Source organism: Leptodactylus fuscus, chromosome 7, assembly GCF_031893055.1.
Source record: "Leptodactylus fuscus isolate aLepFus1 chromosome 7, aLepFus1.hap2, whole genome shotgun sequence".
Taxonomy (NCBI): domain Eukaryota; kingdom Metazoa; phylum Chordata; class Amphibia; order Anura; family Leptodactylidae; genus Leptodactylus; species Leptodactylus fuscus.
In genome coordinates this window covers 77,343,369-77,364,620 of record NC_134271.1, presented here as the reverse complement: position 1 = coordinate 77,364,620, position 21,252 = coordinate 77,343,369, and the positions used below count along the sequence as shown (strand labels likewise).

The 21,252-nt window shown below is 42.7% G+C and overlaps 1 protein-coding gene across 1 annotated transcript; it reads right to left on the bottom strand.

Moving 5' to 3' along the window:
• Positions 1 to 1,613: 1,613 nt before the first annotated feature.
• RFWD3 (ring finger and WD repeat domain 3) lies at positions 1,614 to 16,997 on the bottom strand. The gene is made up of 13 exons (XM_075282180.1): positions 16,835 to 16,997; positions 14,195 to 14,555; positions 13,889 to 14,115; positions 13,035 to 13,153; positions 7,828 to 8,022; positions 6,448 to 6,539; positions 4,973 to 5,087; positions 4,360 to 4,588; positions 3,538 to 3,688; positions 3,274 to 3,450; positions 2,932 to 3,143; positions 2,632 to 2,849; positions 1,614 to 1,831 (listed from the first exon to the last, which is right to left on the bottom strand). The coding sequence occupies exons 2-13, from the start codon at positions 14,545 to 14,547 to the stop codon at positions 1,688 to 1,690; spliced, it is 2,232 nt and encodes a 743-aa protein (XP_075138281.1). The 5' UTR covers positions 14,548 to 14,555; positions 16,835 to 16,997; the 3' UTR covers positions 1,614 to 1,687.
• Positions 16,998 to 21,252: the final 4,255 nt, after the last annotated feature.

The following is a 21,252-nucleotide window of genomic DNA, read 5'->3' as shown; positions in this document are numbered from 1 at the left end:
GGGGACTGCTGAAAAGATGGGTTTACTGTCCCAAAACACCCTATTATAAATCAGTGCCAACAATAGAAATAGCTTTATACTCCCCCTGCTACACCTCTGCTTCTGTGCGTATGCCCCATACCTCTGCCACTAGCAGTTAAACTGCTTCACTGAAGAACTGTGCAGGCACCAAGAGCACCAGAGGAGTCCAATAAGACATCTCCAGGCAAGTAGAAAGGTTTTTTTCAATTTTTTGTTTTTATGCGACTGCAGATGAATTTCAAAACAGGGCGATTTGTGACACTGAACCACTAGTCTATATGGATCTGTGTGTGGTTTAGTGCCCCAAACAGACCTGACAAATTCACTTTAATTAAAGATAGTAACATAAAAAAAAATTCTTAAGATCTATTTATCATAAACTTTAACAGCGTGTCAACCAGAAAATGACCTATACCCTTTAAGGGGGTTTTCTGATGTAAATCGGTTAACCCCAGGGGACAGCTTGTAAACCACTGGTGACTTTTGTTTCCATTCTGAGTGGGACAGTAGTTGGACAGTATGCATATCACTCCATTTGTTTTATTAATAGCCCAAGTACAGTATTTGCCTATCTCCAACACGCATTAAATGAATGGATGGATATGTGCACTGTCCAACAGGCCCCTGTTCTTCTGCTCAGTGGGGATCTGTTATTACCTAACCTATGAGTAGGAGATAACTTAGATGGAAAATCCCTTTACGTCTGATGCGGGTTCCATCACCTATATGTAATAGCAGTACTTTTTTTTTTTTTTTTTTTTTTTTTTTTTTAAGTGATTCCAGGGTTAAAATAGTTTAAAATCCTGTCTTCCCTCAAGTTCAGCTCAGTGGTTTATTACAATGTATAGTGATCCCTGAAGTTACAAGGTTTGTTTTCCGACTGACCAGTGTAAGTTGAAGCCCTAACACTATGGAGAACCAGTACATAGTACTTAGCACATGGAGCTAGTCTCACGGATATCCAAAGGAGCAGGTTATTCTGGCATAGATAAAAAGCAGTTTAGAACATTTAGTACTGTACTGCAGAGGTACTACTAGTCAGCCAATCGGTATATGCACTAGACTAATACAGGGTCTTCATCAGGTAAAATACCATGCTGATTGGAATTTCCTGCTAAACATTGTATGTGGAGTCTAGTTTTAAGTTAAAAATGTCCATAAAAGAGGATTGTATGTTTAAAATATTGTATTCTGACCCCACTGTATCAGTGTAGACTACTGAACACCACAACTTTACATAGCTCCTCCCTCTCTTCTACCTCAAGAAGAGGTTACCTACACTGATACACTGCAGCAAAGGAGGGTTTTTGCTGTCTAAAACTGGATACAACTAGTTGTATACATGTTTTATAGACATTCATGCACTGACAGAAACTGGAACACGGTCAAGCCCTTTTAACAACTGGAACCCCAAATGTTTATGCCAAATGCCTTAATTCCCCCCCCATCTGCTTTATCTTGCTTTTTATCAATTGATAATGTTGGGGACACTGATTGCACTTTTAAAATTTGCAAGTCTTTATTTTAAGCAGAAAGGAAAAAAAATACAAGAAAAATCTGTACAGTAACAAAGAATATGTACAAGAACCCGACAATGTACACAGGACACATACACACACATATATGAACACTATTCCGACTCTGTTCACATGGCAGCATCAGTAGCTCACTCCCATTTATAGATTTTCACCATCTTCTCAGTTAACGTGGCCAACAGACTGCTCTGATTCACCTCCATGGGGCAGATATCCAGCACAGGCTGATCAGCCTGGAGTTTTTGCATGAGGGCGCCGCTTCCAGAGTGCCAGAGCTGTAACAGGAGAGAAGAGAAAAACAAAATGAGCATATCCACAGTAGTTCTGCTACAGTGAGCTGACAATCTAATGACTACTCAAGTGTCAGAAAGGGTGGTTCAAGTGAAACAATGTACACACTATTCTGGCGAGTTACCAGATTGTTACCCAGTTCAGAGTCGAATGCCAGCACCATCACACCGTACTGTACTAATAGACAATTATCTGCAAAAATGCAGTGAAAGAATAAGACTTGACTGAACTCACTAGAAAAATGCACACACCTTCTGGTATCTATCATTACAATGAAGCAGATGTGAAAAATGGCAAGTTGTCACATTTAAATACCAGGCTTATTTTTACACAACTCATGGCACAAAATAGGCGACTGATGCTTCATGGCACTAAAAAACAAAAACCGTCACATACTGCAACATCCAGAGTCATCGAAGAAAAAAAACTGAAATTCCACTAACATATCACACCACACTTCGACCATCATGGTGACATGGATACTTGTTATGCATAAACTTGCGTATTCATGTAGTCTGTAGTTGTAACAGGGTCAGTGACACACTGTACTCTGCATGGGGTGTTATAGGTAAACGGCATTACTGTCATCCATCTACCATGGTGTTTTACATGTTTCGCAGACCCGTCTCCTAGACATGATCAGTCAAGATTGCAAGTTAATAAGGGAAATTGTTTTAATTGTGTGTAGCATGTCTTCCTCAGGGCATTAACCCCATGAGGGACTTAAATATCTGCAGGTGAAGTGTGACCCTTTAAATTGAACTAGAATAGCAATGGCCCTCACCATTGCCGAGTTGGACGACTCATCTCCTGCACACACAAGTATGCTGCCATCTCGATCAGGGCTCTGAAATATAGCATTCTTGGTCAGCAGTTTACATGTTGGTCCAGCATTGAAGGTCTGGATTGGATAGCAGGAACATGAGTATTCGTTGTCTGTGTCTGTCAGCCGCGAGCTGGTCAGCTCCATCATCACACAGCGCAGGTAGTTGTGAGTCTTACCTGTCAATACAAGAAGTTGCTTTAGTGACCAGGAACATCATCTTATCAGCCCGATATCCAATTTAATTGTATCAATACTTACCAGGACGATATGTCACCAGACAGTGCCGTGTACTGCTCTCTGTCTGGATGTCTGTGCATCCTCCAGGTTCTAAGGGTAGAAGGTGAGGCCTATACTGGGCATCACTCATCTCCCAGAAGCATGCTCCCTCCAGGGTTCCAGCCAGCACTCCACCACATGGGAAGACCTCAGAAGCTGCTCGGGGAACATAGGAGAGGGACACCACAGGACAGCTGCAACACAGTAACAGTAAGCTAGTCTTTAAGCCACAGTCTCATATTGCTCCCCTTCAGCGCCACTCACGACAGACATTCCATGGTCAAGCTCTAATGACAAATGAACATATAATAGACAGGCACCTACCGAGAGCCTAACGGCACCAGCTCCTTCACATACTGGCTAGTATCTCTCAGGTCATAGACTAGGACAGATCCATTAATGAGACCAGCATACACATAGTTGTTATCATCTGAACACCAGCTGCAGCTCCAAACTGGTCGCCCAGTGTTATAAGTCTGCACCACTGTGTTAGTCAGCAGGCTGGAGAGACAGAATAGTCACCTAGAGATGAGCAATAACCCACAAATCGGAAATAAACATTTTCTGATGTCCAGTTATGAGTCTCACCTTGTCAGTTTTATCGTATTATCCAGAGCAGCGGAGAGCAGTAATCCATCTGAGCGGTCACTGAAGGACAGGCCACGGATCTGCTTAGAATGGATGGGCACATACTGGCTGCTTTTCAGGTTGGCCGCACTCAGCTTTTTGATCCCACAACCTACAGAGCAACAACAAAAAGGGGACATTTACAAGACAAAAAACAGAGGAATTCCTCTTCATTTTCCAGCTGCCAGCTCTGCACAGTGCAATGCCACAACGCTGATTTGGCTCAGATGAACAGACCCAATCAGCAGGGAGTCTAGCGCTGTGATGTGGCAATCCTACCCCCCCATCCCTACATACTCGAGCTGCCCAAATTATAATGCCTCCTTTAGTGCCCCCATATATTATAAGTGACCCATCACATGACATATTGCCCCCATTCTCTTCTCATGCTAGTCCATAATAAAAGTCTTCAGGGAGCAATAGCCACAATGTAAGTGATATCACTACATTGTGCCTTGCTCCTAGAGCAGAGACGGGCCAAATAATGAAGCAGCTTCACTATTGTTGGAGTCAGGGCAGCCCAGACCCAATGCAGAGACAGTATTCTAAATCTAGGGGTCCAAAGAGGGCCCCTCCTACCATAGGGCCAAAAGCTTGTGTACCACTGGCCCTATGGATAAAGCAGTCCACTGCTACCAAGTGCTATCTGACATGGGAGCTTACAGAATAATGACCATCTACAAATGAATGGTAAACCTAATGCTCCATACACACTCTGCGCTTTGAGTCTATTAAGAGATAAGCGCATTACAAATGTTTGTGGTTGTATATGCAGTATCTTACCTGGGACAAGTGTGGTGTGAGACGAAGGCTGAGACACCACGAGACAGCTGAGTCGCTCACAGTACGCCATCACGCGGCAGTTCCCTCCTTGGTTGATCAAGATGGCTTTTTCAAAATTGTACTTGTGCTGTCCCTGACTTGACGACAATGAGCTAGAAGTTCCAGCACGAGAGCTGGATGACGGCTGAGAAGAAGCGGTTCCATGCTGAGCAATAAGCATTTTCAACTCCTGCCATAGACAAGGATGATTATGAGTAAACTGCAGAGATGCTAACACTGCTACAATCTGTGAAGAAATAACTCCCAGCATTCCCTAGGTCAAAGTCATGCTGGGGGTTTGCGTTTTAACTTTCTCTACTACTATTGCTGTCTATGGTAAAATTCCTGTATAACAACTGAAGCCTGCCAAAGGCAGTTATACACTATGGCAGGCCCGAGAGCCTTCGGACAGTCACATCTCCCACAGCACAGAAGGGTTTAAGTATCAGAATACAGTTTGGAGCTCTGATTGCTAAGTCCTAGCCTCTGTCATGCTATTGTGCGAAGAAGAAAAAATATATATAAAATGAAGACGATTTTTTCTGTGAAAAACAACCCTACCACATGTCCTCACCTGAACTTGTTTGCGAAGCTTCCCACACTCATCTGTCAGGACCTGAACCTGAAGCCGGCATTGTGCAGACTCTAGCTCTGCCTTCCTGCGTAGTGACTGCTCCTTCTCTAGATCACTGCAAAGAAAAACTTAATGATAAATATAAATCAAGCTGGTAACGTGTGCTAATGCCAACATTTATAATATTCCATGTATTTTAGCTGGATATAAGAAATAAGCAATCATTTGAGCAAAAAAAAAAAGTCACCAACATGTTCAACCACACTCGTAAGCGTATGCTCAAATGGAGGAATCTGGAACAGACTGAAGCAGATTCTGCCTCAAAATCAGTTCCTAACTGGAATTTGCCACCTATTTTCAACTGGAGGCAGTATCAGACGCTGAAAAAAAAAAAAAATTCTCTGCTCAGTCTTGCTGCAAATTCCATGGCAGATTCAGCCACAGAACCCACAACACAAGACTACTGAACACAAGCCCCACTGATTCTTAGGCTAATCTACAATAACCCACAGCTCTGCTTCAGCCCTATGCTGTAAAACACATGGGACCAGAATTTGGCAAGGAAAGGAATGTGAGGCAGAAAACCTTACCTTATGACACGATTAGCCCCTAAATCATTCAAGGGGATTTATAGGAATTTCCTATTGACACCTATTAGAAGCTCGACTTGCATAGCATAATAAAAAGAAGTCGTTTGCTGCACTGCATTTTCTGGGTATAAAACAGTTTCTACACCAGTCTACTGTGCAGAGTTTGGAGTCAACATTACATCTCTCACAGTCTACTGTGGCATAGCATGATGACTACAGACACTGAAGTAGCATATAGTTTGACCTTATAATTCTGCATTCAGCCATGGATGAAGTATACAACATTATGTACCGTATTTTTCGGACTATAAGACGCACTTTTTTCCCAAAAAATTTTTGGGGAAAAGAAGGGTGAGTCTTATAGTCCGAATGTGGCTGCCCGGCATCCGCTGTAATAGAAAGTCGGATGCCGGGGAGGGTTAGACGCCGGCACAGGTGTCGGGGCCTGCGACATCGCTACGCTCCTGCGCTCCAGGGGGGGAATAGCAGCATCGCTCCTGCCGCTGCTGGCTTCCTGCAGGGCAGGAGCGTAGCGATGTCGCAGGCCCCAGCATCTGTGCTGGCATCTAACCCTCCCCGGCATCCGTCTTTCTATTACAGCGGATGCTGGGTCCGTATTGGTGGCCCCTTCCCCCCAAAGTGTAAACACAGCTGTTGCAAAACTACAACTCCTATATATTAAATATTTTACCATTTTTTGCTTCAAAAATTTTTTTCCCTATTTTCTTCCTCTAAAACCTAGGTGCATCTTATAGTCCAGTGCGTCTTAATAGTCCGAAAAATACGGTAAATAGAGAACTGACAGTGTAACTCTGGACGGATGTACGAGATGTAGAACGGATCTAGCCAGAAATGCACAATGATGATTCAGTATCTGGCCTTTACCTTTTCATACGTTCCTGCTCACTGGTGTCCAGAGCTTTAAGCGTTCGGGCATAGAGCACCACAATATCAGATCGTTTTGCCTTCTTGTTGCACTGAGGGTCAGAAAACAAGAAATTCATTACTGCACTGCAACTAATGTTGGTATATCTGTGTTGCAGTGCATACACATATACCCAGCAACCCTAAATCACAAAATGTTGAAAAGGGGAATTCCTATCTCAAGGCTCCGATCTATCTAAATACATTGTTTTAGCAATTATGCTTTGTTTGCCTGCTATGTGAAATTATTCCTCCCATTGTTTACACATTGTTCCCATGGAGCTGGACCTGTCTGATAAGACAGTTCAATCACTGAACTTTGGAAGGGCGGCTCACTGTTTTCTGCACCCCTGCAGGACAATCGGTTAAGCTAATTGCAGTTTCCTGATTACATAGAGGTAACAGACTCTGCGTTAACACACAGATAACACTGAGTCCATTCTCTAGATGCATGGTAAATGTTCTATGCAAACCTGTGTAATGTAATATACACTTACTGTGCATATTATTTGAATTTATTTTATATTAGATTTCTAGTAATCAACCTATCATGGTAAAGGGAAAGTCTATATTGTGATACATCATAGTGTTCTGTTTACCAAGCTGGGGGAGGCAGCTTTGACTATTTGATGAAGAATACAGGAAGTGAGAAGAGGAGACAGCAAGCAAAGCTGCTGAAACAGAGAAATATATTTGCACAGTTAACTTTAAAATAATTATACAGATGAAGCAGTCACTGATAAATGCTGTTCTTTGAAGGGGGATGGACAACCTTTGATACCAATGACCAATTATTAGATTTGTGAAAGTCAGACAGCAGTTCAAAGTGAATGGGGAAAGACCTGCAAAAACTTGGCAGACAATTTACATAGAAACTGATCAGAAGGGAAGAACATGCTGAATCAATAAGACTAAAGACTCATGGGGAGTCAGATGCACAGATAATTTTAGTCCTTGGAGGTGCCATCATTTGTTTGTGTTCATGGGACTATTAGTGCATACAGTTGGTTCTGAGGATCTGAACATCCAGGAAAGTGAGCAGAAGAGATATCCCTGCATTTTCATTTAGATACTGGGCAGCTGGGAGCTACTACCCCATTAGCCAATGTAGAGGGTTGCAGTAAACATGACATCTCCTGAGAGAACCTGCATTGCATAGACCACCCAGTGACTTCAGGGACACTCCTTTAATTCAAGAATTAACTTTTACTTTCCAAGACAGCATTAGTATGCTCATGGCCCCCAGTGATTAGCTCATTGTCAGGGATAGCAGCCGTGAAGTAAGAGGTTCTTAGACAACTTCTACAATATTTTAAGATTTGACAACATATAGATGCCAACCTGTGGACACTTTGCTGCTCCTCCTCTAAGCCAACGATCAATGCAGGTATAACCAAACAAATGGCCACAGCGCAAAGCAGATAGACGATGCTGACCAGCATTGGTCCAAGACTCAAAGCAGATGGCACAGGTGTCACCTTCATCCTCTTCTGTTGCAAGACTGGATGCAGATGTCCCTTGCTTTACTGGTGTCTGCTGTGAAAGGAAGGAAAAAAGATTGCAGACATATGGGATATTCTGAAACAAATACTAGTCATTCTGAGATGCATTCAGAACTAACATGCCATGCTAGTCATAACGAAAAACCTACATGTTCCTAAATGCAAGGCAGCAGTTTCCACATGCCTGCTTTGTTTCTCTCAATAAAGCACTGCCAAGAATGTGCAGTAAATAACTGCAGCTATGAAAGTAATGGGATTACCTGGCAGGATATGGCAGAATTGTCACCTGCCACATGACAAAAAATAATAATAAAAAAAATGGATATCGCACACCCAGTAGTCACTGTTGTGTGAATGTCATGTTTTTATGCCGATACTGAGAGTCCTGAGTCACTTGTTGAATGTAGCCTAACTGCTGTCGGATGCTGCAGGAAATGCATGATCAGTGCAAGGAACTTCTAAAGTTTCTAGACACATTATGAGAATTAACCTGCACAATGCTGAAAAGTAAGATTCTTATATGATCCTATGCAGCTAAAGCATCTACCTGCATAACATTCCATGAGACCCAATATAAAATCTTGATGCACTGGTACCTTACCCTGGTCCCGTTGCACACTCATAACCCCAATGATTCTCCTACCAGCGGTGAGTACGCTGTATCATATCTTCTGGGACTGTCCTTCAATTCGCCATTTTTGGACAGAAGTTATGATTTTGACTGATGCTCTCTTCCTACAGAGTGTCCCGCTAGATCTGCTTATTTACCTTAACTTGTCACCCTCGACATCTTGGTAAAAAGGAATCTAAGCTGTTCTTGTACCTTTGCACCACTGGAAGAGAGCACACTCCTATTGGCCCTGCCCTTGCTGCTCGTATTAAAGATGTACATAGCCTGGAATACCTCACTGCCACTCTCAAGAGCAGTAGAGGGTTTTCCAGTCAATTTGGTCCCCATGGTATAAATATTACATCGTTCACGGTCTTTGATCTGTCTTCCCACCATCCTTTCTTGTGGTCTCCTTTTAAATCCTCAGAGACACAGCCCAAAAGTGCATTAAGGACCACGCCTCTTTTTTCAAAACTGACGTGTCACTTTAAATGGCAATAACTTTGAGACACTTCAACTTACATAAGTGATTTTGAGATTATTTTCACGTAACACATTATACTTCATGTTAGTAATAAACACTAATCAATATTTTTGTATTTATTTATTTAAAAAAAAAGGAAATTTGATGGAAATTTGGAAAAAATTGCAATTTTCAAAATGTGAAATTCTCTGCTTTTCAGACAGTCATACCACCCAAATACATGAATAAATAGTATCTCCCATATCTCTGCTTTATATTGGCATCATCTTTTGATTGTCTTTTAATTTATTTTGGACGTTACAAGGCTTACAAGTGTAACAGCGATTTTCCAGATTTCCAAGAAAATTCCCCAAACTAATTTTTTTTTTTTTAGGGACCACTTCAGTTCTGAAAGGAATTGTAAAGGCCTATATAATAGAAACTCCCATAAATCACCCCATTTTCAAAACTGCACCCCTCAAATAATGCAAAACAGTATTTGGGATGTTTGTTAACCCTTTAAGCATTTCATATGAATAAAAATAATATGGAGGTGAAATTTAGACATTTAACTTTTTTTCACTAATACATTCATTTAGACCTAAAATTAACACATTCACAAAGGGTTAAAGGATAAAATGCATCTGGCAGTTTATAATGCAATTTCTCCCGTGCACAGAAATACCCCACATGTGGGTGTAAACTGATTTTTGTGCAGACGGCAGCACATGGAAGGGAAGGAGCGACACTGGGTGTTTGAACAGCAGATTTTACTGGAATAGTTTTAATGAGCCATGTCTCATTTGCAGAGCCCTTAGAGTACCAAAACAATGGAAAACCCCCCCCCCCCAAAAGTGACCCCATTTTAGAAACTACACCTCTCACAGAATTCATCAAGGGGGATAGTGAGTATTTTGACCCTACAGCTGTTTCACAGATTTTGCTAACATTGGAATGTGTAAATGAAAAATGACTAAAATGTCCCTTTATCCCCAAAGTTTTCATTTTCACAAGGGGTTAAAGGAGAAAAAGACCCCCACAGTTTGTTAAACAATTTCTCCTGAACACAGAAATACCAAATATGTGGCCATAATCTGCTGTATGGGAACATGGCGGGGCTCAGAATGAAAAGAGCGCTATTTGGCTTTTGGAGGGTGGGTTTTGCTGGAATATTTTTCAGGTGCCATTTTGAATTTGCAGAGCCCCTAGAGTACCAATACCGTGGAAACCGCCTAAAAGTGACCCCATTTTGGAAACTACACCCCTCATAGAATTTATCTAGGGCAGGGGTAGGGAACCTTCGGCTCTCCAGCTGCTGTGAAACTACAACTCCCAACATGCTCAATTCATGTCAATGGGAGTTCCAAGAACAGCAGAGCAAGTAAGCATGCTGGGAGTTGTAGTTTTGCAACAGCTGGAGAGCCGTACGTTCCCTACCCCTGATCTAGGGGTAGAGTGAGCATTTTGACCTCACAGCTGTTTCACAGATTTTTTTAACATTGGGACGTAATAATGAAAAATTACTTTTTTTTCTCCAATGAATCGTTCATTTAGCGCCACATTTAAAATTTTTGCAAGTCGTTAAAGAATTAAAAACTTCCACAGTTTGTTACACAATTTCTCCTGAACACGGCAATACCACATATGTGATCATAATCTGCTGTATGGGAACATGGTGGGGCTCAGAATGGAAAGAGCGCTATTTGGCTTTTGGAAGGCAGATATTGCTGGAATAGTTTTCTGGTGCCATGTTGAATTTGCTGAGCCCCTAAAGTATCAATACAATGGAAACCCCTCAAAAGTGACCCCATTTTAGAAACAACACCCATCAAGGAATGTATCAAGGAGTATTATGATTTTGAGACTAAAAATGCTTCCCAAAAATTGAAAATTTAAATTTTTAAAGAAATCTGCCATTTCAGTGCCCAATACGTTGCACCCACTTTGTGTTGTCAGAGACCTGGACTCCTAAAACTATTAAGGAGCCATCCCGAGGGGCAAAAAATTGTATATGTGGGTATAAATTGCTGCTTGGGCACACAGCAGGGCTCCGAAAGGAAGGAGCACTGCTCTTTTTAGCTTTTGGGGTACAGATTTAGAGGAACATTCTGGGTGCCATGTTGATTTTGCAGAGCCCTGGAGGTGCCAGTAAACTGGAATTCCACAAGAAGTGACCCCATTTTGTAAGGGCAATTTTAGGGTCATGGCATTCAAAAACCAAACCGACAGTCTGTGCTCCAAAAACCAAATAACCCTTCTTTCCTTCTGTATCTGGCTGTGCCCCAATATCAGTTTATACCCAAATATGACATTACATACATTATCCCGGGTACACCAGTGTCATACATGTGCCCTAATATCAGTTTATAACCACATATGACATTACGTATGTTATCCTGTGTACATCAGTGTCATACATGTGGCATAAACTACAGTTTGGGCACACAGCAGGGCGCAGAAGGGAAGGAGCGCTATGCGGCTTTTGGAATACAGATTCAGATGTTTGGTATCTGGACGCCATGTCATGTTTGTAGAGCCTGTAAGGTACTGGAAAAGTGGATTCCCCAAAGGAGTGACCCCAGTTTGAAAACTGCACCCCTCAAAGAATTTATCAGGGGGTGTAGTGAGTATTAGTATCCCAGACGTGACTGCACAGCGTATGGCTATGTCCCAGTAGCTCCTATGATTGGGGGAGTCACTCTGGGGGTCACTTCTGGTGTCTTTTCGCTCATAAGCTGTAAATCTGGGGTGTCCCCTGATATCAGCTCACACAGCTTATATATTCCCTACCTGTCGCAGCCAGTTGTGTTCTAATAATTTGGCGATTTTTGCGGGTTTACTAGATGCTATATTTTCTTAATTTTTCTGGTGACGCGGCTATATAAGGGCTTGTTTTTTGTGGGATGAGATGTATTTTGTAATGACACCATTTTTGGGTGCGTACAACTTATTGAATACATTTTATTAACTTTTTTTGCTGGATTTAAAAAAAAAAAAAAAATTCAAAAAATCAATTCTGGCAGTGTGTTTTACCTTTTAAATTTTTCGCCATGCAGCATACAGTATAATTAACATGTGACCTTTATTCTGTGGGTCGATACCTCATATATATTATATATATATTTTTAGGTATTACTAGTTCTGCAGAACAAACACATTTGGGGACATAAATCAATGTTTTTTGCATCACCATTTTCTGAGAGGCGTAACATTTTTATTTTTCGGTTGACAGTGTTGGTTGAGGGCTTATTTTTTGCGGGACAACTTATGCTTTTTATTGGTACTGTTGTGGGGTGCATATGACTTTTTGATCACTTTTTATAGCATACTAGCATCTGCCCGCGACTTCGTCTGCGGGTTGGGGTTGAGCCGCCTATAATTAGCCAATTGCTGTTGTGGATGATCCGCCTGCTCCCACGTCTCGGTTCTGCTACATCACTGCATATGCGCAGCATACTCAGTTGTATGTACATCTCTGCATATGGAGAGTGTACTCAGCTGTGCTACAGCGCTGCCTAAGCTCTGCTACGTCTGGCCATTTGGATTAGAGAGGTGTTCTTATGTCAGTGTCTGAGCAGCTTCTGTGTTGGAAACGGCTGAACGGATGTTGCATAAATTTGCCACAGTTTGATCAGCCTGCTCCCGCTGTTACTGTCAGTAACAACTCTCACCCGCTTCCGTTTCCGCCCGCTCAGCTAGTGAGCACTCCATGACGTAGTATTACTTCATGGTGCACGAAGTACCTAGCGCCCATGAAGTAATGGTACGTCATGGGTCGTTAAGGTGTTAAACTATTGTGTCTCATGCTTTTGTTTACCCTTATCTGTGACTGTTCTTGATTGACATCTGTTCTGTTGCACTACTACTCGTGGGGGTTTTTTTGTTAAAATTTATAAAAAAATTCAATAGAAATTATACAAAAAAAAAAAAAAAAGGAACAGTCTCAACTTGATCATCATTTATGTGAATTTACCTGTCGGGTCAGCTGTGCTGAATCAGATGACACATTCTCATTTTCAGCTGCTGGATTATCAGATCCTTCTGGAGCATCAGATTGGGCAGCAACAAGGTTTATGTGAAGTTCTTCAGGAGCTTTGACACAAAAATAAATACATAAACTTAGTTAAAGAGGACCTTTCATGACCTCGGGCACATGCGTTTTTATATTTCGCTAAAAAGCTGAATGTGTACTGTCTGCTTTCCCGTTATGTGTCCCGGTTGAAGAGCTATCGGTGCATTTACCGGTAGCTGTTCACTGTCAGAAGGGCATTCCCAGTCTGGCTGAGAACACCCCTCCTAAGATGGCATTCCTTACCGCCCAGTGATGACATTGAGGAACACCCCCCTAGTACTATTCTATGGATGAGTGTTGAGGTAGTGACCTCCACCAGGGCAGAAGAGCTTCCCTGGCTAACTGTCAGAAACGCCCTTCTGACTGAAAAAAGCTACACTACCGGGACCGATAGCGCTTTACCCGGGGCACAGATTGGGAAAGCAGACAGTGTCAGCTTTCCAGCAGTATATAGAACTGCCTGTGCCCCAATCCATGAAAGGTCCTTTTTAATGTCCTCTAATATATAGCATGTTATATGCTGCTACAAATCAGACTGTATTAATTTCTTTACCATCCATCAATGCTAAGGAGTGAGGCCAGCCACATTGACAGTGCTGTGATATCAGTACCTGAAACTAAAGGCACCAATATCGCTCTGCCAGCTTTGCAGCCATAAATAACATGACATCTTAGAGGACATAAGGTGGTCAACTTTACATCTGGCAGCTCTAACCAACCTGATCTCTGCCGGCAGTTATACCAAAAATACACACCTGGCTCAGCAGGTTGAGCTGCTCTGGTGTCATTTGCTCCTTCATCTACTTCTGTAGAGCTCCCATCATCGTCACTCAGTTCCACAGTGTCATCAGAGCTGTCCCCCTCATCTGCTGGGGAAGCCCTCGATGATCTTGTCTGCCAAAGCATATTCGCTTCTTCTACACCCATTGGCGTCCTTAGGTTTCCAGTTAATTGAAAAAGGTTCTGGAAAGCTTGGTTACGCCTTAATACAAGAAAAGAGAAATTACTAGTGAACACAAGGAAATATGAAGTAAAGTCAACGAGCAGCTTGCGTTACCTACCGCATACCACCAACACGCTGTGATGAGCCTCGCTGGCGGCTTCTGGAGTTCATTCTGCGGGTTCGCATCTGCTGTGAGGATGATCGATGCTCTGCTGCCTGGCGTAGCTGGTCTAGTGCTCCCTGGAGCATGTGCAGTGCACTGGAGGTGTGAGACTGCACCGGAGAGTATATGGGGATGAAACGACTCTCTCCTGTGTTTGCACCACTTGCCTCATTGCTTGGATTTGAACTTCTTTCTATAGGAATGTTGCCGAAAACTAGTGACGGGCTAAGAGCAATACGAGAAAACATGGGATGTTCTGGTAGAAAGTTAGAACCAGTAAGGTCCACATCCATTTCCTCCTGTGCCATTTTGTGGCCTACAAAAAATAAATACATTTAAAGCGTAAGTAACACATTCCCCTTCCCCCTACTGTGTCGGGGGTTGTTTGTTGACCATTTTTGTAATATACTTTATTACCCTTTATAAATTTATTTTTATTATAAAACAGGCTGTAACATACTCCCTAGCAATCCTCTAAAAGAGCTGTTGCTCAGTCCATACAAATCTGTATTGTAAATGAGCAGAGCTGAAGCATTTACCAAAGGGGGATGACCTGACAAATCTTGACATGTCACTTCAAATGGCTGTATATCCAGCTTTATACCACCAACCAGCTTCCATAAGATGCCAAAATCTTAGAACTAGCTATACAGGAATTTGAATTATCACTAGCCTAAATCCGTCTGGAACTGCAACATAATATGCAGCAGTACATGCTGTGTATATATTATATTAAAAAAAAAAAAAAAAAAAAAAAAATCACATTACAGACTGTTTCTAACTAGTGATATTTCAGATTCTGCTAGTTCTTAAATATCAGCTTTCTTATGGACACCATTAACATTTCTCTAGGTGGTATAGAACAAAAAATACAGCCACTTGAAGTGGCCATCTCCAGTTTGGTACATGCTTCAGCTCTATGTACTACATTGAGTACAGACAGAGTCTCCTGGCATTGCATTTCCACACACCTATACAGGGAAAGTTAGCAGGAAAATGCACCATAATCACAACGGGAAGTGACAGAGTATATAGAGGAACGATTACATGGAGACAACACAAAGGTCATGCACTGGACATGTGGCAGAAGTATATTGAGACAGTATGCACTACTCAGAAGTAATGGCATTCGGCTGCAATATACAGAGGTAATATAAACTATAAAAGATTAATGGCATGTGGCTGCAGTATACAGAGGTGATATACACTACATAAACAATGATATGTGGCTGCTTTATATAGGAGGTGCTATACACCATGTAGGAATGATGACATATTGCAGCAGTATACAAAGGTGATATACACTGTATACGATTAATGGCATGTGGCTGCAGTATACAGAGGTGATATATACTATATACGATTAATGGCATGTGGCTACAGTATACAGAGGTGATATACACTGCATAAACATGATATGTGGCTGCTTTATATAGAGGTGATATACACTATGTAGGAATGATGACATATTGCAGCAGTATACAAAGGTGATATACACTGTATACGATTAATGGCATGTGGCTGCAGTATACAGAGGTGATATATACTATATACGATTAATGGCATGTGGCTACAGTATACAGAGGTGATATACACTGCATAAACATGATATGTGGCTGCTTTATATAGAGGTGATATACACTATGTAGGAATGATGACATATTGCAGCAGTATACAAAGGTGATATACACTGTATACGATTAATGGCATGTGGCTGCAGTATACAGAGGTGATATATACTATATACGATTAATGGCATGTGGCTACAGTATACAGAGGTGATATACACTGCATAAACATGATATGTGGCTGCTTTATATAGAGGTGATATACACTATGTAGGAATGATGACATATTGCAGCAGTATATAAAGGTGATATACACTGTATACGATTAATGGCATGTGGCTGCAGTATACAGAGGTGATATATACTATATACGATTAATGGCATGTGGCTACAGTATACAGAGGTGATATACACTGCATAAACATGATATGTGGCTGCTTTATATAGAGGTGATATACACTATGTAGGAATGATGACATATTGCAGCAGTATACAGAGGTGATATACACTATATACGATTAAAGGCATGTGGCTGCAGTAGGTGTTATACACCACATAAAGGTGATATGTGGCTGCTTTATATATAGAGGTGATATATACTATGTAGGAACCGATGACTTATTGCTGCAGTATACAGAAGTGATGATATGTGACTACAGTATGCAGAGGTGATGTATACAGAGAGTAGTAACATGTAGAGATAGCACACCCGGCGACACCCGGTCTGGAAACACTTAGATGTAGTGAGAGAGAGGCTGCTCACATGACATAAGCTCGCCTTATGTAAACAGCATCTCTCCTACCGTGCACGTATGGCGCATCCCACAGTATACAGACAATACTATACACGATATAAAATGTATCCGCCATCCCTTCCCTTTTAATACAAAATGGAACATGCCAAACCAAAGCAAATAAATTGAAAGACAATCCACTGCGGCATCGGGGGAGGGGGGATCTGGGGAAGTCCTCATTACAATGGACTTGGTAATCATTACAGCGGTCCATACCATCATCGGTAACCTACCGGAGGCCTCAAAGCATTGGACACTCGGGCCGTAAGCCGCCCGCTAATTCACCCGACACCTCAGATCATTCTCCCCGCCAACCGCCGGCGCTCCGCCTGCTCCTCCGGATCCGAATCTATTGGAGAATCCCTCCGCTCCTCCTCACTGGGCAGGCCTGTTACCATGACACCTACCGGAAGTGAGCTTTCAGCTTAGTAACTGGCTGGATACTCCTGTCAATCAAGAAAGAATGTTACCTGCTGTCACGTGATGAATTGTATACATTTAGGCGGCAAATATCGCAAGATTTCGTCCCTGTGTAAGGAAAGCTGAGGTTTTACTACTCTGCAAATTACTGTAGAGATGCATTTTAAAGGGATTCTACCATTAAAATCTATTTTTTTCTAGTTGACACGTAGGAATATAATTAAGAGAGGCTATTCTTCTCCTACCTTCACATACCTCCCAACTTTTGAACAACAGAAAATGTGCGTCACGCATAGCGTGCCACAGCAAATTTAGTCCTGCCCACTTTTATGTTGACTCCGCCCATTCTCATTCATTTTTCATGTCCCCTGACACAGTATAATCCTCCTACAGTCACCCGCACATTATATGTCTCCACATTGTAATGTTCCCTTCCAACTGCCCCACAGTATTAAGTCCCTCTCCTGGTGCCCCAGCTTAAACATGAAACTGGATCAGCTGGAGGGGGACATTAGCAATGGGGGTAGTTGGAGGGGGCAATAAATAAATGGCAGATGAAGTGGGACATTAAACGGTGGGCAACTAGAGGCAGACATTAAACCGTAGGGGTAGCTGGACAGTGATATTAAACTGGGGGCAACTAGAGGCAAACAGGTCCCCCTCCAGCTCCTCCCACGGTTTAATGCCCTCTCCAGTTGCCCCCCAGTTTAAGTGCCCTCTTTATCTGCTCCATTTCATGTCCCCTCTTCCATCTCTGCCCCTGGTTTCATCTCCCCCCTCCATTTCTCCCTCAGTTTTATATCCCCTCTCATCTGCCCCAGTTTCATGTCCCACCTCCATCTCTGCCCCCAGTATAATGACAAACACACACTCTCTCTCTCCATCCTGCATTTCAGATCCCCCTTTCCCCCTCCCTTCTCAGTACCTTACACGGATCTCTTCTCTCTTCACTGCACGGGACACTGACACGCCCACCTAGTCACGTGACCGTGACTACATGGTGTCCCGTTTAAAACAATGCAAATTGTGAACGGACACAGCTAGTGTCCGATGCTAAAATCTTCAGCGGACATTAGCATCGGACACTAGCTGTCGGACACTGATGCTAGTTTGAATGCCCCCTTACCAGGGAAGTTTGTGTCTAGCAGTGAGGTGAGAGGGAAGGCTTTTTACTCTTCAGATAGTGAATGTAGATGGGAGGGGCTGAATTTCTTTGCAGCCTTACACATGTTTGCAAACTGCAAGGACTGAAAATTTTGTACATTTCACAGCTTACAGTGTAAGAAAAAAGTCTTATATGTACTTCTAGCTGCTTATGTGGTTACAGACAGCGCCGCACCTCCCATGAGGCGACCTGAGTGACCGCTTCAGGCGGCGCTATGCCAGGGCCCCGGGGAGGGCGGCATTTTTGCTTACCTAAGCCAGTCCAGGACAAGCCCCCTCGCTCCACTCTGCCCCCTCCACTCCGCCCCCTCCTCCCGGGGGGGGGGTGGCTTCTTGTCGTCCGCCTCGGGCGGAGAAAAAAGCAGGTTCACCCCTGGTTATAGATGATATATTATTCACAGACTGCAAGCAGCTTTACTATCTGTGCTCATACCCTTTTTCCCTGAAAATAGGACCTAACCCTTGCATATTATGTTCTAACATATGCCCGTCTCACATGATGACATCCAAAGGTTGCTGGGAATCCTCATGATCCTAAGTCCATCAATAACATATCCATTGATGAACAGCAAGGAATACATATAGAGTGATCAGTGAGACATTAACCCTGTTGTTTCACATCGATAAGACAATCTGTTTTTATGGATAAAAATGTTCTATTACGTCTGCATACAAATCAACTTTTCATAAAAACCAGGTACTCAAAAAAAAAAAAATTTAGAAATTGATGGCAACAACACATCACAAAAAAGTTGGGACATAACCATGTCTGCCACTATGTAGTATCCTCTCTGTAAACATCTGGGAACTGAGGAGATCAATTGTTGGAGTTGTGGGAGATAAATGCTCTCATTCTTGAATGATTCCAGCTACTCAGTCCTACGTCCTTCTGTGATTTTTTTTTATTGTTTCATAATGTGCTAAATGTTTTCTATTGGTGAAAGGTCTGAACTGCAGATAAGTTAGTTCAGCACCCAGATTTAAATTATGTGAAACCATGCCGTTCTTAAGGATGAAGTATGTAGGAAGGCCTTCTCTGAAACAGACATTTTCTGGGCAGCTGCACTTCATTCTAAAAGCCCTATATACTGCACCATATTGATAGTGCCTTACAAGATGTGGAAGCTGTCCATGCCATAGGTGCTAATGCAACCCCAGACCATCAGAGATGCAGAGTTATAGTCTGTGCAGCGATGACAAGCTGGAGTCCACAGGATAGATGTCCATAATTTCCATAGACAAATTGTTATTTTTATTCATCTGGCCACAGAACAGCTTTCCATTTTTCTTCAATCCATTTTAAATTAGCTTTAGCCCAGAGAAGATGGCAGCATCTCTGGATTGTGTTGATGTTGCCCAAAGAATAGAGCTCAAATTACTAATGCTGACATACAAAGCCATCCGCAACCTGTCCCCTCATATATCCCTGACCTGATCTCCCGCTACCTGCCCACATGTAACCTCCAATCCTCTAAGGACCTCCTACTCCGCTTCGTTCTTATCTGTTCTTTACACAACCATCTCCAAGATTTCTCCTGTGCATCCGACATACTCTGAAACTCATTACCAAGACTCATAAGGGCTAGTTCACACGTGAACTGCCCGCGCGGGTTTTGACACAGAGAGAGACGCGGCGAGCCGCGTCTCTCTCTTGTCAAAACCCGCCCGCCGCGACCATCGCTGTCGCGGCTTAACCCTCTGCTGTCGGCTCAAATGAATGAGCCGACATAGGAGGGAGCTGCGGGGGGCGGAAGCCGCGCGACTGAGACAGCGCGGCTTCCGCCTGAAGAAAGGACATGTCCTTTCTTTTCTCCGCTAGCAGCAGCTCGCCGCTAGCGGAGAACAGAAGCCCGGCGGTCTCCATAGACCACCATTATAAGGGGAGGTTTTGGACGCGAAATCCGCTGTCAAAAACCTCCCCTTATACTCACGTGTGAACTAGCCCTAAGACTGACCCCTACAATCACAGGCTTCAAGAAGGTCCTGAAGACTCACCTATTCAGGAAGGCCTACAACTGTCACCGGATCACCATCTGAACAGTCTCCCTTCTCACCATCTGTCTCTATCCCTCTTCCCTCATAGACTGTAAGGGCCCTATACCCTACTGTGCCAGTTGGTTACTGTTAGTATTATATTTGTTTTGTATGTTCTATGCAAACCCTCAAATGTAAAGCACCATGGAATTAATGGTGCTATATAAATAAACAATAATAATGATATATGGTTTCTTCTTTGCATGATGCAGCCTTAACTTACATATGTGGATTTCTTGGAAATTTATGGTCACAGACAATGATTTCTGGAAGTATTTCTGAGCCAATGCAATGATTTGCATTACCGATTTATGCTTGTTTTTGTTACAGTGCCGCCTGAGGGCCGATAGATCACAAGCATCCAATATTGATTTGATTTCAGAGTCATAAGTAAACTGGGTAATGTACAAGGTACTGCTTTATTTGGGACTGCGGAGTACTAAAATATACTTAAGTAAACCCTACTCCTTGCTCTGTAATAATTCCTTAATTTGACAGTTATGCCTTTCAGGATCCCAAGAAATCTGTATACAAAGTAAGGGTGCATGCACACTACGTAACGCCGGGCGTGTATGAGAGCCGTACACGCCGGCGTTACAGCAGACTGCCGAACACTTCCCATTCACTTCAATGGGAGCGCTCGTAAACGCCGCTGTTACGAGCGCTCCCATTGAAGTGAATGGGAAGTGTTCGGCAGCCCTGCTGTAATGCCGGCGTGTACGGCTCTCATACACGCCCGGCGTTACTCAGTGTGCATGCACCCTAATACTGTAATAGGGACTGCTCAGTACTTAATATACCTAACTTATCCCCCTCCTTGCTTTTTAATTCTTCCTTAAAGGAGTTTTCCGGACATAAAATCATTTTTCAAAAAAGGTCTTTTAGTAGAAAAACAGCCTACAGCCTAGTAAGCCTACATTTACAAAAATGTGAAAGAATGGCCGAGAACAATGTTTGTGTGAATGTAGACTAAGGCTAAGTTCACATGGGGTATTTTGGTCAGGATTTTGAGATAGATTCGGCGAAATCAATG